At 46.1% G+C, this 17,349-nt stretch overlaps 1 protein-coding gene and 1 long non-coding RNA gene across 3 annotated transcripts in view; one reads left to right on the top strand and one right to left on the bottom strand.

Moving 5' to 3' along the window:
• Nucleotides 1-8,182: 8,182 nt before the first annotated feature.
• On the top strand, nucleotides 8,183-15,876 carry LOC144603216 (beta-2-microglobulin-like). The gene is made up of 4 exons (XM_078416416.1): nucleotides 8,183-8,336; nucleotides 12,188-12,466; nucleotides 14,677-14,702; nucleotides 14,792-15,876. Exons 1-3 carry the CDS (start codon nucleotides 8,291-8,293, stop codon nucleotides 14,685-14,687), a joined length of 336 nt encoding a protein of 111 aa, XP_078272542.1. The 5' UTR covers nucleotides 8,183-8,290; the 3' UTR covers nucleotides 14,688-14,702; nucleotides 14,792-15,876.
• Nucleotides 10,679-17,349, bottom strand: part of LOC144603217 (uncharacterized) — a 38,763-nt gene continuing 32,092 nt past the window's right edge. Inside the window, exon 6 of one of the 2 annotated variants that reach the window (XR_013548564.1) lies at nucleotides 10,679-10,960. This is a non-coding gene — a long non-coding RNA (uncharacterized LOC144603217). Of the gene's footprint in view, nucleotides 10,961-14,774; nucleotides 16,336-17,349 lie in introns of those variants that run through there. The other variant, XR_013548563.1, reaches the window with a different exon arrangement.

Below are 17,349 nucleotides of genomic sequence, written 5' to 3'. Positions count from 1 at the left end.
GAGTACAGGCCCAGTACCCAGTGCCCAAGGACAAAAAAAATCTGTTCGAATTTTTACTGTAATTTAGACACTGTCCCCCTCCTCCCAAGCTGCAACCCCTCTGGAATAGTGAATACCAGAGCATAAGAAGAGCATTCAGACCTTCATAGATCAGAGAATAGTGCAGAACATAGACACAAAAAGCTGGAGTAACACAGCGAGACAGGCAGCATCTCTGGAGAGAAGGAATGGGTGACGTTAGGGGTCGAGACCCTACTTCAGACTAGTCAGAGGAAAGGGAAATGAGAGATAAAGATGCTGATGTAAAGAGATAAAGAACAATGAATGAAAGATATGCAAAAAAGAAACGAAGATAAAGGAAACAATAGACAATAGACAATAAACAATAGGTGCAGGAGGAGGCCATTCAGCCCTTCGAGCCAGCACCGCCATTCAATGCGATCATGGCTGATCACTCAATCAGTACCCCGTTCCTGCCTTCTCCCCATACCCCCTCACTCCGCTATCCTCAAGAGCTCTATCCAGCTCTCTCTTGAAAGTATCCAACGAACTGGCCTCCACTGCCTTCTGAGGCAGAGAATTCCACACCTTCACCACCCTCTGACTGAAAAAGGTCTTCCTCATCTCCGTTCTAAATGGCCTACCCCTTATTCTCAAACTGTGGCCCCTTGTTCTGGACTCCCCTAACATTGGGAACATGTTATCTGCCTCTAATGTGTCCAATCCCCTAATTATCTTATATGTTTCAATAAGATCCCCCCTCATCCTTCTAAATTCCAGTGTATACAAGCCCAATCGCTCCAGCCTTTCAACATACGACAGTCCCGCCATTCCGGGAATTAACCTAGTGAACCTACGCTGCACGCCCTCCATAGCAAGAATTGTTAGCTGTTTGTTGGGTGAAAAGGAGAAGCTGGTGAGATTTAGGTGGGGGAGGGATGGAGAGGGATGGAATGCCGGAGTTACTTGAAGTTAGAGAAATCAATATTCAAACCCCTGGGCTGTAAGCTGCCCAAGCAAAATACGAGATGCTGTTCCTCCAATTTCCGTTTAGCCTCACTCTGACAATGGAGGAGACCTAGGACAGAAAGGTCAGTGTGGGAATGGGAAGGAGAATTAAATTGTTTAGCAACCGGGAGATCAGGTAGGTCCAGGCGGCCGAGAAAAGGTGTTCAGCGAAACGCTCACCCAGTCTGCATTTGGTCTTGCAAATGTATAAGAGTCCACATACAGTACAGCACAGGAACAGGCCCTTCGGCCCACAATGTCTGTGCCGAACCTGACGCCAAGACCAATTTGTATCTGCCTGTTGCAAGGACCTTTCCTCCTTGCAGATGCTGGAATGGTGAGCAAAACACACTGTACTGGAGGAACTCAGTGGATCAGGCAGCATCTTTGGATGGAAATGGACGCGACGTTTTAGGTCAGGACCCTTCTTCAGACTGATCAGTCTGAATAGACAATAGACAATAGGTGCAGGAGGAGGCCATTCGGCCCTTCGAGCGGCACCGCCATTCAATGTGATCATGGCTGATTATTCTCAATCAGTACCCTGTTCCTGCCTTCTCCCCATACCCCCTGACTCCGCTATCCTTAAGAGCTCTATCCAGCTCTCTCTTGAATGCATTCAGAGAATTGGCCTCCACTGCCTTCTGAGGCAGAGAATTCCACAGGTTCACAACTCTCTGACTGAAAAAGTTTTTCCTCATCTCAGTTCTAAATGGCCTACCCCTTATTCTTAAACTGTGGCCCCTTGTTCTGGACTCCCCCAACATTGGGAACATGTTTCCTGTCTCTAACGTGTCCAACCCCTTAATAATCTTATACGTTTCGATAAGATCTCCTCTCATCCTTCTAAATGCCAGTGTATACAAGCCTAGTCACTCCAGTCTTTCAACATATGATAGTCCCGCCATTCCGGGAATTAACCTAGTAAACCTACGCTGCACGCCCTCAATAGCAAGAATATCCTTCCTCAAATTTGGAGACCAAAACTGCACACATTACTCCAGGTGTGGTCGCACTAGGGCCCTGTACAACTGCAGAAGGACCTCTTTGCTCCTATACTCAACTCCTCTTGTTATGAAGGCCAACATTCCATTGGCTTTCTTCACTGCCTGCTGTACCTGCATGCTTCCTTTCAGTGACTGATGCACTAGGACACCCAGATCTCGTTGTACGTCCCCTGTTCCTAACTTGACACCATTTAGATAATACTCTGCCTTCCTATTCTTACCACCAAAGTGGATAACCTCACACTTATCCACATTAAACTGCATCTGCCATGCATCCGCCCACTCACACAACCTGTCCAAGTCACCCAGCAACCTCATAGCATCTTCCTCACAGTTCACACTACCACCCAGCATTGTATCATCTGCAAATTTGCTAATGGTACTTTTAATCCCTTCATCCAAGTCATTAATTTATATTGTAAATAGCTGCGCTTCCACCACCCCACTAATCTCCTATGTGGAACCTTGTCAAAGGCTTTCTGAAAGTCGCTCTCCCCTGTCAATTTTCCTGGTTACATCCTCAAAGAATTCCAGAAGATTAGTCAAGCATGATTTCCCCTTCGTAAATCCATGCTGGCTCGGAACAATCCTGTTACTACTATTCAAATGCTCCGCAATTTTGTCTTTTATAATTGACTCCAGCATCTTCCCCACCACTGATGTCAGACTAACTGGTCTATAATTTCCTGTTTTCTCTCTCCCTCCTTTCTTAAAAAGTGGGACAACATTGGCTACCCTCCAATCCACAGGAACTGATCCTGAATCTATAGAACATTGGAAAATGATCACCAATGCGTCCACAATTTCTAGCGCCACCTCCTTAAGTACTCTGGGATGCAGACCATCAGGCCCTGGTGATTTATCAGCCTTCAGTCCCATCAGTCTACCCAACACCATTTCCTGCCTAATGTGGATTTCCTTCAGTTCCTCCGTCACCCTAGGATCTCTGCCCACTAGAACATCTGGGAGATTGCTTGTATCTTCCTTAGTGAAGACAGATCCAAAGTACCGGTTCAACTCGTCTGCCATTTCCTTGTTTCCCATAATAAATTCCCCTGCTTCTGTCTTCAAGGGACCCACATTTGCCTTGACTATTTTTTTCCTCTTTACATACCTAAAAAAGCTTTCACTATCCTCCTTTATATTATTGGCTAGTTTATCCTTGTACCTCATCTTTTCTCCCTGTATTGCCTTCTTAGTCATCTTCTGTTGCTCTTTAAAAGAGTCCCAATCCTCTGGCTTCCCACTCTTCTTTGCTTTGTTGTACTTCTGCTCTTTTATTTTTATGCTGTCCTTGACTTCCCTTGTCAGCCACTGGTGTCTCTTACTCCCCTTGGAATCTTTCCTCCTCTTTGGGATAAATTGATCCGGCAACTTCTGCATTATTCCCAGGAATACCTGCCATTGCTGTTCCACCGTCTTCCCTGCGAGGGCCTCCTTCCAGTCAATTCTGGCCAGCTCCTGCCTCATGCCTCTGTAATCCCCTTTGCTATACTGTAATACTGACACTTCCGATTTACCCTTCTCCCTCTCAATTTGTAGAGTAAAACTTATCATATTGTGATCACTGCATCCTAATGGCTCTTTTACCTCGAGTCCCCTTATCAGATCAGGTTCATTACACAACACTAAATCCAGAATTGCCTTCTCCCTAGTAGGCTCCAGTACAAGCTGTTCTAAGAATCCATCTCGGAGACACTCCACAAACTCTCTTTCCTGGGGTCCATTACCAACCTGATTTTCCCAGTCTACCTGCATGTTGAAATCTCCCATAACCATCGTAGCATTACATTTACAACATGCCAATTTTAGCTCCTCATTCAACTTGCACCCTATGTCGAGGCTACTGTTTGGGGGCCTGTAGATAACTCCCAATAGGGTCTTTTTACTCTTACAATTCCTCATTTCTACCCATACTGATTCTACATCTCCTGATTCAATGTCACCCCTTGCAAGGGAGTGAATATCATTCAAGATTCAAGATTCAAGATTCAAGATAGCTTTATTTGTCATCCAATATTGGACGAAATTCAGTCACCCACAGTCCAACAATAAAAGCATTAAATAAGCATTAAAATTACACAACCCCAAAAAACTCCCAAAACACAGTCCAACAATAAAAGCATTAAATAGGCATTCAAATTACACAACCCCAAAACCCCCAAAACACAGCCCAACAATAAAAGCATTAAATATGCATTCAAATTACACAACCCCAAAACCCCCAAAAACACAGTCCAACAATAAAAGCATTAAATAGGCATTCAAATTACCCAACCCCAAAAACACACAAAAAAAGAAACATCCATCAAAGAAACATCCATCACAGTGAGTCTCCTCCAGTCCTCTCTCTCCTCACTGTGATGGAAGGCCACAATGTCTTTCCCTCACCAACAGAGCGACCCCACGCCCTCTGCCCACCTGTCTGTCTTTTCTATACGTTGTGTACCCCTGAATTTCAGTTCCCAGCCCTGGTCCTCTTGTAGCCATGTCTCCAGTGATTCCCACAACATCATACTTGCCAATGTCTAACTGAGCCTCAAGCTCATCCACTTTATTTCTTATACTTCGCGCATTTAAATACAACACTTTAATTTCCGTATTCACCTCCCCTCTCACACCGGTCACAATTGGCCCTGACCTTACTCTCTTATCCCTTCTAGAACTTCCCTCCCCATTCATTCGAGAGTCCTTTGCAATTTCTCCTGTATTTGCTTCCCCTTTAACTCCATCTCCATATTCCCAGTTTGTCAACCCCTCCCCCCATTACTTAGTTTAAAGCCACACTTGTAGCACTAGCAAACCTACCTGCCAGAATGTTGGTCCCCCTGCTGTTAAGGTGTAACCCGTCCCTTTTGTACAGGTCACCCCTACCCCAGAAGAGATCCCAGTTGTCTAGAAATCTAAATCCCTGCTCCCTGCACCAGCCCCTCAGCCATACATTCATATCCCCGATCTCTCTATTCCTGCCCTCACTAGCACGAGGTACAGGTAGCAGTCCAGAGACAACCACCTTCGACGTCCTACTTCTCAGTCTTCTTGCTAACTCTCTAAACTCACGCTGCAGTATCTCTTTCCTCTTCCTCCCGACGTCGTTCGTGCCCACGTGCACAACTACTTCCGGTTGGTCGCCTTCCCTCGCTAGGATGTTCTGAAGCCGCCCCGTGATGTCTTGAACCCTGGCACCAGGGAGGCAACAGACCATCCTCGAGTCCCGCCTGTCGCCACAGAATCTACTGTCCGTACCTCGGACAATGGAGTCACCCACTACCATGGCTCTTCCTGACTTCGGTCTCCCCGGTTGAGTTTCCTTGCCTGGGTTAGATCTGCCAACACGTCCGCCGCTCGGACTGGAAGCGTCTTCTGCCCCAACAGTTCCCAAAAGGGTGTACCTGTTTGCAATAGGCCCGAAGAGAGGGCCCGACCCAAAAAGTCACCTGTCCATTCATTGCCATTACCAGTATGAGGCCACACGCAAACTAGGGGAACAGCACCTCATATTCTGCTTGGGTAGCTTGCACACAACAGCATGAATATTGAAGGTAGACCTAAAATGCTAGAGTAAGCCACAGGAACAGGCAGCATCTCTAGACAAATGGAATAGGTGACGTTTCAGAACCCTTCTTCAGTATGAACATTGAATTCTTCAATTTTAGATATTACCACTTCCTCTTCCCCCCCACCCCCTTTCTCTAGTGCCATCCATTTCTCCATCTATCTCACCCCTTCCCCCAAGATCCCCTTCCACCCTTATCCCTCTGGTTCCACATTTCACTCCTCTCCTTACCTGATGCACTTCTCTCCCTCCTCAAAACCCCCCTCATCTGCATCGACCTATCACTTGTCGGGCTTTGCCCTGTCTCCGTCATTTTTCCACCTTTCTTCCCCCTACTGCAATCAGTCTGAAGGGTCCCAGTTTGAAATGTTGTCTATCCATTCATTCACAAATGCCTGACCCGCTTTGTTACCCAAGCACTTTGTGCTCTCCTCAGGATTCCAGCAACTGCAGTTGGAATTTAGAAGATTGAGGGGGGATCTTATAGAAACTTACAAAATTCTTAAGGGGTTGGACAGGCTAGATGCAGGAAGATTGTTCCCGATGTTGGGGAAGTCCAGAACAAAGGGTCACAGTTTAAGGATAAGGGGGAAGTCTTTTAGGACCGAGATGAGAAAGGTTTTTTTCACACAGAGTGGTGAATCTGTGGAATTCTCTGCCACAGAAGGTAGTTGAGGCCAGTTCATTGGCTATATTTAAGAGGGGGTTAGATGTGGCCCTTGTGGCTAAATGGATCAGGGGGTATGGAGAGAAGGCAGGTACGGGATACGGAGTTGGATGATCAGCCATGATCATATTGAATGGCGGTGCAGGCTCGAAGGGCCGAATGGCCTACTCCTGCACCTATTTTCTATGTTTCTATGATTCCAGCAACTGTAGTTCCTTGTGTCTCATAGATGCTGCCTGACCCTGTGAGACCCTCCAGCCTTTTGTTTTTGTTAAAAGTTTTAAACGTTGTGCCTGCCGTAGCATTGGTTTCGAGGTTCAAGAGTTAGTCATAGTCATACAGAGCACGGAAGCGGGCCCTTTGGCCCAACTTGCCTATGCCAACCGAGATGTCCCATCGATGCTCGTCCCACCTGCCCACATTTGGTCCATATCCCTCCAGACCCTTTCCTATCCATGCCTGTCCAAATGTCTTTTATATGTTGTTATAGTACCTGCCTCAACTACATTCTTTGACAACACGTCTCATATACCCACCACTCTCTGTGTGAACAGGTCCCTTTTAAATATTTCCCCTCTCACTTTAAACCTTTGCCCTCTGGTCTTGATTCCCGTTCCCTTGGTAAAAGACTGTGCATTCACCCGATCTATTCCCCGAGATCTCCTGAGCATTGAAACGGTGCCACTGTAAACTCAGAGCTGAAACAGCAAAGGTCGATTAATCCTATTCTTGGCGAGAGGAAATACTGGATTCAGGGCGTAGGCATAAGATCACGTGGCCTGGTGCCTGAACCAGTAATTCCGGGAAATGTTAGCATTTACAGTTCTGAGTTGTGAAACTGATAGCAACAAAACAAGAGGGCAGCAACTTGTTTTTACCTGCGCTTTTGCTCTGTAACTGCAACGCTGTTACACTGTACTCTGGTATTTTCCATTGTATTAACTACTGTACGGCTGGATTGTACTCATGCATAATATGATTTTCACGGAAAGCGGCATCACTTTTCACCGCGGTCGCAACACGTGACAACAACAAGCTAATACCATCACACTCCAGTATAATAACGAGTCTGAAGAATAAGAGTCAATTGTGTTTTATTGCCATATGTCCCAGATAGAATAATGGAATTCTTACTTGCAGCAGCACAACAGAATATGTAAACATCGCACACTGCAAACAATATGATAAACGAGTGAGAAAAGAAAAGCTCAGTGTGTACAGTTACTGAGCTGGATGATCAGCCATAATCATATTGAATGGCGGTGCAGGCTCGAAGGGCCGAATGGCCTACTCCTGCACCTATTTTCTATGTTTCTATGTGCATTATGACAATATTCTTTGTCATATTTCGGCCTGCAACTCCTTCAAGCAACCCCCTCTCTCTCTCTCCTCTCCATCCCCCCCCCCCCACACAGTTTTCCGACTAGTCTGACTGTTCTCTTTTACATTTTATCTCTGAATTGTTATTGCCTTCTCCGAGCTAACAATGATCTATTCCACAGTTTCCTTGAACCCCGTCCCCTTTGTCTCGTTTTCACGCCTTTCACTTCCTTATCTCCGTATCTCCCTCTCCTTCTCCCCCCCCCCCCCCCCCCCCCGACTCAGTCTGAGGAGTGGTCTCGACCCGAGACCTGACCCATTCCTTCTATCCTGAGATGCTGCCTGTCCCCGTGAGTTAATCCAGCATTTTTGTGTCTATCTTCGGTTTAACCGCAGTTCGTTCCTACTCGATTTCGGATTCCTTGTCAGCCCGCCCCGCCCTGCGTTGACACAGACGGTCGGGGGAATATCCAAAGTTTCAAAGTTCATTCGCTCGAACATTGTTTGCCCGGGCAGGTTTTTGTTGCAGGTTCGCAAACTGCACAGAACTCTTTTGCCCGGTGACTGGTGACGAGCCGCTGGTGCATTTTTGCGATTGGCTTTGCTGGGGCCGGTGGGCGGGTTGCAGCCGTGCTATTGGTGACGGGCAGCCGGTTCGTTCCCCTCACTTCGCACCGAGGAGACAGTCGGCACTGCGGGGAATCGGTTTGCTCCTCTCTCTCTCTCATCACGATGCGTACTCTTATCCTGCTCTCGTTGGTCCTGCTCTGCGTGGCGAGTAAGTAGACTTTGTTGCTTTGGCGAAGTGCAGAAACCCAGCGGGGTCCATTCGGCCCCTTGCCCCGCCGTGCTCGCCCGCTGAAAGGATCCCCACACAGCCCTCCCCGCTCACACCAATGCCCCCGGGTCCCATCTCTCTCTCTCCCCGTAGCCTATTTACTGCCAGTCGAAACGATCATTTGCTCGAAACCCGTCTTGCCCCATCTCTCTGAAAGTGCTGCCCAATACCCTGTGCCGTCCAAAAAAAAAACTCCATACTATCCCTAGTGCCCCATATCCCCCCCCCCTTAAACCGATTGAGTCCCATATCATTCTCCCTATAAAACCCTAGAGCCCTATATCCCCCCCGAAAACTTTCGAGGTCCAACTAATATACCCAAAAAGACCCCCCGCTAATACCCCATTCCTTCTCCCAAAAGAGCCTTCCCTGATTCCCTGATAGGCACAAATAGCTGGAGTAATTCACCGGGACAGGCAGCATCTCTGGAGAGAAGGAATGGGTGAGGTTTCGAGTCGAGACCCTTCTTCATTCGACGCCAGACCTCGCTCTGGCTTCCCTTAGAGCCCCATTCCCTCAAAACTAATGCCCCAAACCCTAAAACACTGGAGGAAAAAAAAGCCCTTCCCATTAAACCTGGTATCCCTTGCCCTCTCTTGGAATACTCTCACTATTACCCCATATCCTTTCTCAAAAAGAGCCCTCCAAAAAGTAACCCTTGTGCCCCATATCCTTCCTCAGAAAGAGCCTTTGCTGATACCCCAATCCCTCTCCCAAAAGAGCCTTCCTTATTAACCCTAATCTCCAATATCCCCTCTCAAAAGGAGCCGTCTCTAATACCCCATGCTCTCTCCCCATTAACCCAGATACCTCATTACTTTGTCTCAAAAACCCCCCACTTCAAAGTTCCTCTCTCTCAAAAAGAGCCCTCCCCATTTACCCTCATAGCTTATCGCACCAAAATAACTATCCTCATTAACACGAACTCTTCATGGCCCTTCTGTTGGAATGAGACCCCTCCCCAGCCCTTTTAACCCTGATGTCCCATGTGTGTGCTCTCTTTTTCTTGGGAAGAAGTCCCCTAAAATGTCCCATGTACTGCATGAAGTCTCACGTCCACTCTGAGAAACAGCTGTTCCACCGGCCATTACACCAATTGCTCCCATGTCTCTTCTCCCCTCCCCCAATTTGAAACATTGCTGAAAAACGTTTCCCATTACCTCGAATTCCCTCCTCAAAGAGCTGCCCCAACACTGTGTGCCCGCTCCCTCATTCCCTTCGTCCTCTGGACCCCCACTCCTCAAGGGATCGGATACCGTTCCGGAGGCCGGAGGGATATTGGGAGAAAATGGGAATGGGGACTGAATTTGGATGATCGGCTTTGATCGTGTTGAGTGGAGGAACAAGTTCAAAGGGCTGAATGGCCTCTTGCTCCTATTTATTGTGTCCGTTTAATTACCTCAGTGACCCTCCCTGCAAGTACCCCTCTTTCCCTACAAGTACCTCCACCCCATTATCTTAATGTGCTATGTCCTCTCTTGGGAAAGAACCCTTCCCCCAACCCCTTCAACTCTGATGCCTGATGTGAACCCACTTCACTCTCAGAAATAACCCTCCCACTCTCTGGAATACCACTCCGTCCTTTCTCTCTGCAAGAGGCACCCGTTAAAACTCCGAGCCCCCTCTTTTCCAAAGAACCACTCTCCTTTTAGTCCCTTTCCTCTCTCTGAAAGTATTCCCCATTTCCCCCTACGCCCTCTTTCCCTTGGAACAAGACCCCAACCCAATTGTCCAAAATGCCCCAGCGCCCTCCCTCCCTCTCTCTGAAAGAGCCACACCCTAATAGTCCCACGTCTGTTCCCTAAAAGAAAGAGCCACGCTCCTTGCACACGCTTCTCCCCATGTCGGCCTACGTGAAGAGGATACATTTGTGAAATGTAGCTGAGTTGGATTTTTAGATCTGTGCGATTAGGATCCGACTGGGTGAACTGATTGTTTTCGATCCAAAACACAAAAGTTTTGGAATCACTCAGCGGGTCAGGCAGCATTTATGGAGGGAACGGTTAGGCGACATTTTGTGTTGAGCTCCTTCTTCAGTCTGAACAGACCTTGTGACTCTGCTTTAGATCCACCACAGAAAACTAGAAAGGGTTAATTAAAAACCATGTCGTTAAGAATCTCAGAGGAGATCATGTAATGTAAGAAAATTACTGCCGATACAGGTACAAATCGAAGGTATTTATTTCACAAAATGCTGGAGTAACTCATGGTGGCACAGCGGTAGAGTTGCTGCCTTACAGCGAATGCAGCGCCGGAGACCCGGGTTAAGTCCCGACTACGGATGCTGTGTGACCTGCGTGGGGTTTCTCTGAGATCTTCGGTTTCCTCCCACACTCGAAAGACGTACAGGCTTGTAGGTTAGTTGGCTTGGTAAATGTAACATCAGAAAATGTCCCTAGAGTGTGTAGGATGTTAATGTGCGAGGATTGCTGGTCGGCGCAGACCTGGTAGGCCGAAGGGCCTGTTTCTGCACTATATCTCTAAACTAAACTAAATCACATGATAGAATCCTGGTAGATTTTGCTGTCGTTCAAACTGAAACCACGGTTTCCAATCGAAATAATCTGTGAGGGGTATGAGAGGCAAATTTGCTTGGGTTAATTGGGAAACTATTAAACGATATAAACATGGACAAGTCATGTTGAAAGCAATAAATGATCACATGCACCACATTATGTAACTTTAAGGCGCAAAGACGTAACAGGAAAAGTAATCCAAACAAGGACTACAGGAGAAATAGTATTACATTTAAAAGCTGACACAAAGTTATCAGAAAAAAACCTATTAAGCTTGAGGATTGAAAATTCAACAGAAGAGAATCCAAAAATTAATGAAGAAAGATGATTGAGGTTTTATAGTGGTAGGGTATTTGACCATTTGTGGGGCTTGATGAGTTGCTCTATAATCAGATCGTCCCTCACTAGGGAAGGTGGTGGAGATCTACCATGCTGTTGGGCGTACTTTGGGGTGTTGTACCATGAGAAGTTTGAGCTGGTTGGTCAGGAGAGTGGAGGTGCAAGAGAATGTAGGGAGGTGCAGCGGTAGAGTTGCTGTCCTACAATGCCAGAGACCCGGGTTTGATCCTGACTACGGGTGCTGTCTGCGCGGAGTTTCTTTACATTCACCCTATAACCGTGTGGGTTTTCTCCGGGAGCTCCGGTTCCCTCCCACACTCCAAAGACGCACAGGTTTGTAGGTTTATTGGCTTATGTAAAATGTCCCTAGTGTGTCGGATAGAACTAGTGTCCAGGTGATTGCCGGGCAGCGTGGACTCAGTGAGCCGAAGGGCCTGTTTCCATGCTGTAACTCTACACAAAACAAAACTAAGACGAAGTGTTTCAACCAGAAGCATTCTCTGTCCACTTCCCTTATTAGATGCTGCCTGATCTCCTGATTTCGTCCAGTAGCTTAAAAGGTCCGTGCAGAACTTGATGCCAAGTTAAACTAATCCCCTCTGCCTGCGCATGATCCATATCCCTCCATTCCCTGCATAATCAATGTGCCTATCTGAAAGCTTCTTAAACATTAATACTGTATTTGCCTCCATCACCACCTCTGGCAGTGTTGCAGATACCCATCACTCTCTGTGTGAAGAAAAACTTGCCTCGAACATGTCCTTTAAACTTTGCCCCTCTCACCTTTAAAGCTTTGCCCTCTAGTCTTTGACCTTTCCACACTGGGGAAGAGCGGCGGTGAGTACATTTTTGACGGGATTCTCAGTCAGTGCAGCAGACCATTGTCGGTGCCAGATTGGAATACTTTCTCATTGTGGTTCCCCTGTGCATCCGCAGGTCCAAGTCCACCACAGATCGCCGTGTATACCAACAAACCCTTGGAGCTAGGTGTGGAGAACTTTCTGCTCTGCCATGCTAAAGAATTCAACCCACCCAACATCGAGATGAAGCTGCTTATGGATGGTGCAGTTTTACCTGGGGCAAATAAAAGTGATCTCAGCTTTGAGAAAAACTGGAGATTCAAATTGACCACGTTCATCAAAATCATTCCCAAGAAAGGTGTGGAGTATTCCTGCCGCGTGTGGCACAATGGCACAACAAGTGTAGTCAAACTGGGTGAGTAAAACATTCTTTGGTCACGAATATTACACAGTAAACCTCTAATCCTGCCCGCTTGGCACTCTGGACCAGGATATGTTAGAAGTTATTGCCCACTAAATCCCCAAAACATTTAATTCACTCTTTGATTTGTATGTTACATGGTATGATATACTTTCCAGTGAAGCCAGTAAGTTCAATGACATAGATTTGAGGTGAGAACCGCATGATTTAATACAAACCTTTTCACTGAGAGGGTGGTGGGTGTATTGAATGATTGCCAGTTGAACCAGGTACTAGGATAGCATTTTAAAGACACTTGGACGTGTACATGGATAGGAAGGGTTCAGAGGCATATGGGCCAAACATGGGCAAATAGTTTAGACAGGACATCTTGGATGAGTCAGGCTGAAGGACCTGTTTCCCTGCTGTGTGATTCTGAGACCCAGGGGCCTGGTGAATACCAGGGAAACCCAATAATCAAGACCGCTGCATGGGAATGCATCTAATTTCACTTGACTATTCAAAAGCAGATTATTGGTGCTTTGCTGTACATGAACACACATCGCTTCACACACTCTTTACCCCATTGGAGTACAGCGCCTTCAGCTCTAATCCCAAGTTCCTCAGGCAACTGAATCACCCTACCACAACCAGAGAGCAGTGCTAAACTACTATATACCTCATTCGTGAACCTTGGATTATCCTCGATCGGACTATGCTGTCTTTATCTTGCACTAAACGTTATTCCCTTATCATGTATCAATACATGACACAATAAATGGCTCGATTGTAACCGTGTTCTGTCTTTCTGCTGACTAGTTAGCATGCAACAAAAGCTTTTCACTGTACCTCGGTACACATGACAGACCTCCCAACCCTTCCGAATTTGGCGGAAAGTTTCCACTTATTTCATTTCTGTCGTTCCGATTTTGCCTCACATTTTTCAGCAAAATACATGCCCCACCACTCACCCTGCCCCTCGCCCCGCCGCCTGCTGCTGGCCTTGCCTCTCCTCACGCCACTGGCCTGGCCTCGCCACTGTCCAGACCCGGTCGGCCTCGCTGCGTAGCGTGAGGCAATTTGATGATGAGAGGGGATGGGGTGGGTGAATGGGAGGGAAGTGGTTGAAGTGCGGGGGGGGGGGGGGGAGTGGGAGTTTGGGGGGGGGTGGGGCGTGGAGGAAGGGAGGGGGTGTGGGGAGGCAGGGAGGTGAGGAGTGGGGGTCGAGTGGGAGTAGGGGTGGGGGGGACATGGACCGTTGTGATTTGCTGTTGAAGACCATTGGAGCAAGTATGCCTTCAATGAAATTAAGTATGTGCAGTTTTAAATGAAACACTTTCTTCATAACTTAGTAATACATTTTATGACCATTGTTCTTTTATTCAATACCTAGAGAATTGGGATGTTGAAGGAAAAAGCAAAATAGAAAAACAAAACAAAACAAAATATATTTTTCTGTGTGTTATAAAAAGTATTTCTGTTCAATAAAGAGCAGAATATATTCATGATAGGCCTGACATTGTACCTGTAGTCCAAGAACTACAGACTATTGGAAATAATAGTCGTTTTTCACACATGAATGTAGCGCAGCGTGTATGCGCATTTGGCATGCATACTTTTTTTTGCTGAGAAGTTGCGTTACGCGCCATATTATGAATTTTAATGTAAAATTCTGAAGTTTGGTCAGCAAAACTTTGAATTTGTAAAATCAAATGTTGGGAGGTCTGCACATGACAATAAACTAAATTGAAACTCTCCAACTGGTCACCCAATATCAATGCTTAATTAAATTCTACCTTTGAACTTTACCAAGCATCCAACTTAATATGTCACCTGAATGCCTGGGAGAGATTCTTGGCTGAACCTCAATTCCAGGTATCCAATTTCTGTGAATAAATTTCCAAACACTTGAAAAAGCTAAATGTGCGTCTGTCTTTTGGTATAACATCATACTCACACCATTTCGAGTCCAGCACTAAACATGACTGTACGGTTCTGAACCCAGATTGAATCACAGTTAGGATGGAGGTTCACATAAAGAAAACAAAATAAGGAAGCTAATGAAGGCAAGTTGGTTTGGACAAAGGTAATGACAGACACAAAAACCTGGATTAACTCAGTGGGTCAGGCAACATCTCCGGAGAAAAGGAACAAGTGATCTTACGGGTTGAGACCCTTCTTCAGACTTGGCCACAGACTAATGATTTTCTCTCTTTCACTTACAGATTCTTTCTAGGCTGCTGCACCACAGGTAAGCAAAGTGACATGTCATGTGGCTATTGATTAGAATATTCTAACCTGACATTCAGACTTCTCACTCTTATTTCTTTGTTTTTGCAGCCATGAAGATCAGCATGGTTACTGAATGATTAACCACGAAGTTGATCATCTTTTAATTCGAATTTTATTTTAAATCAATTGGTATGATTAGCATAAAGTCATAAACTACCTGCAAGATTGGCTTCAGTAACATAGATCCTTGTAGCCACTGGCTTTTTTCTTCGCTGTGTGATAAATAACATAGATTTTAACCGCTCGCTAATTAGAAATGTTGTTTCCCCTCCCAACTGCTGCGGAGAACTGACCTACAAGAAGCAACCAGTCACTTTCCTCTCTCCAGCATCCCATCCCACTCCAAGCCCCTCCCCCATCCCTCCCACTGCACAACCCTGCTTTGGATTTGAATAGTGTTTGGCACATCCCACATCTTGTTCCGCTTACTCATTCCCCACAAGGGAGGGATCGCTGTACTCCCATCTACATGCATGCACTGGCCTTGCGGTCAGAATCATCGCTGTACTCCCATCTACACCGGCATGCACTGGCCTTGCGGTCAGAATCCCAGATGCGATCCTTATTGTTGAGGTAGCAGCCCTCCCAGCTGTGCCACGCATATTCTCATTCTTTTTGTACCTGTAATAATCTTACTTTTGTTAAATAAAAAGTGGAGCTGTTAAATGATCACAGCAATCGATCTCCATAAGTGAAGCCCACACGTACATCCACCGAAGGACATTGAGCTGAGAACCGTACATCCAAAGTCACCTCTTCCTCCCACGGTCCACTTGCTTGCTGCATCCCAAAATACAATTTTCAGTTACTCCAGCACTTTGTGCCTTTTCAACCAGTATCTAAAATTCCTTGTTTCTATCTTTATTTTGTAATGCTTCTGGTCAGTCCTCCCAGTGCACCCTTTCCCACAGTTACATTCCTCCCTGGCTATTAGTATGGTTCAGTTCACTTTCAGCTGTTGATTTAAATAATAATTTTTAACAGGCACAATCAAGAGTGCCTTCATAGTTTGCATGAAACGCTCAGCGCTGATTTTTGCAAAAGATTTTGTGAGATTTTAGGGGGATTATGTTATCAATAATTGATTTGCAGTGTGGAAGGCATACGTGCCTAATAAAAGGTGATTAATCTTTTCTCCTTGTGTTTTTCATTTGTTGAAATTTGGGTATAAGGAACCAGAGTTGACATTGGTATTGACAGTACAACAACAACTACAACAACTTCCAGTTATAAGGTGCCTTTAACTTGCCAAGCAGGTGCATAGAACAGTAAAGCACAGGTGAAGGAAGGAACCCTGGCGTTCCCTCGCCATCCCTCCCCCTTCCCAGTTCTCTGACCAGTCTTTCTGTCTCCGACTATATTTTATCTGTTTGCTTTGTTGTTACCTTCTCCCAGCTAACAATGATCTATTCTACATTTTCCTTGAGCTCCATTCCCTTTGTCCTATTTTTATACCTTTCACTTCCTTATCTATGTATCTCCCTCTCACCTGACATCAGTCTGAAGAGTGGTCTCGACCCGAAACATCACCCATTCCTTCTCTCCAGGGATGCTGCCTGCACCGCTGAGTTACTCCAGCATTTTGTGTCCATCTACATTAAAGCACAGAGACAGGCCCACAGTGACTGTGCTGAATACGATGCCATGACCAACTCTTATCTGCCTGCACATAACCCACATCCCTCACTTCCTTGCAGATTGCTCAATGCCAAAGTCACTCTGCAGTGAGTTTGAAATTTGAGCAATAGGCAATATTACACTGGTGAGAGGTTCTGAGGAAAGGGAGATCTGAGATGTCCGTATGACACAGAATGACTTGGGTTTGATCCGGACCTCGTTACTTATGTGGAGTTTGCACAATTTCCTTGTGACCACATGGTTCTTGATTGAATTGAATACGTTTATTGGGCAAGTATGTACACATACAAGGAATGTGCCTTGGTGCTCTGCTCGCAAGTAACAACACGGACATACGGTGAACAATTAAGAATAAAGCATAAAACATGAAAAACATTAAGAATGAAACATAGTTTAAACATGTGAATGCAATAAAATACGAGAGCAAAAGGCTACAGACGTTTGGTTATTGAGCAGAGCTACTGCTCGTGGAAAACAGATGTTTTTATGTCTGGCTATGACAGTCCGGAGTCGCCTTCCAGAGGGAAGTGCTTCAAAGAGTTTGTGGCCAGGGTGAGAGGGGCCAGAGATGATTTTACCCGCTCGCTTCCTGGCCCTTGCAGTGGACAGATCGTCAAAGTTGCAGCCAACAAACTTCTCGGCTGATCAAATGATGCACTGCCTCCGGATGTCGTGGCCAAACCAAACCATGATGGAGAAGGTGAAGATAATAGACAATAGGTGCAGGAGTAGGCCATTCGGCCCCTCGAGCCAGCACCGCCATTCAATGTGATCATGGCTGATCATTCTCAATCAGTAACCCGTTCCTGCCTTCTCCCCATACCCCCTGACTCCGCTATCCTTAAGAGCTCTATCTAGCTCTCTCTTGAATGCATTCAGAGAATTGGCCTCCACTGCCTTCTGAGGCAGAGAATTCCACAGATTTACAACTATCTGACTGAAAACGTTTTTCCTCATCTCCATTCTAA

The sequence above is a fragment of the Rhinoraja longicauda genome, chromosome 19 (assembly GCF_053455715.1).
Source record: "Rhinoraja longicauda isolate Sanriku21f chromosome 19, sRhiLon1.1, whole genome shotgun sequence".
Lineage (NCBI taxonomy): Eukaryota > Metazoa > Chordata > Chondrichthyes > Rajiformes > Arhynchobatidae > Rhinoraja > Rhinoraja longicauda.
The sequence above is the reverse complement of the archived record's forward strand: the minus strand, read 5'-3'. Positions and strand labels throughout refer to the sequence as shown.

What these genes read in the sequence shown, in the direction of transcription:
- LOC144603216 (XM_078416416.1), top strand. Translation starts at nt 8,291, where the DNA reads ATGCGTACTCTTATCCTGCTCTCGTTGGTCCTGCTCTGCGTGGCGA. An exon ending in GGTCCTGCTCTGCGTGGCGA is followed by an intron (nt 8,337 to 12,187) that starts GTAAGTAGACTT and finishes GTGCATCCGCAG; the next exon opens with GTCCAAGTCCACCACAGATC.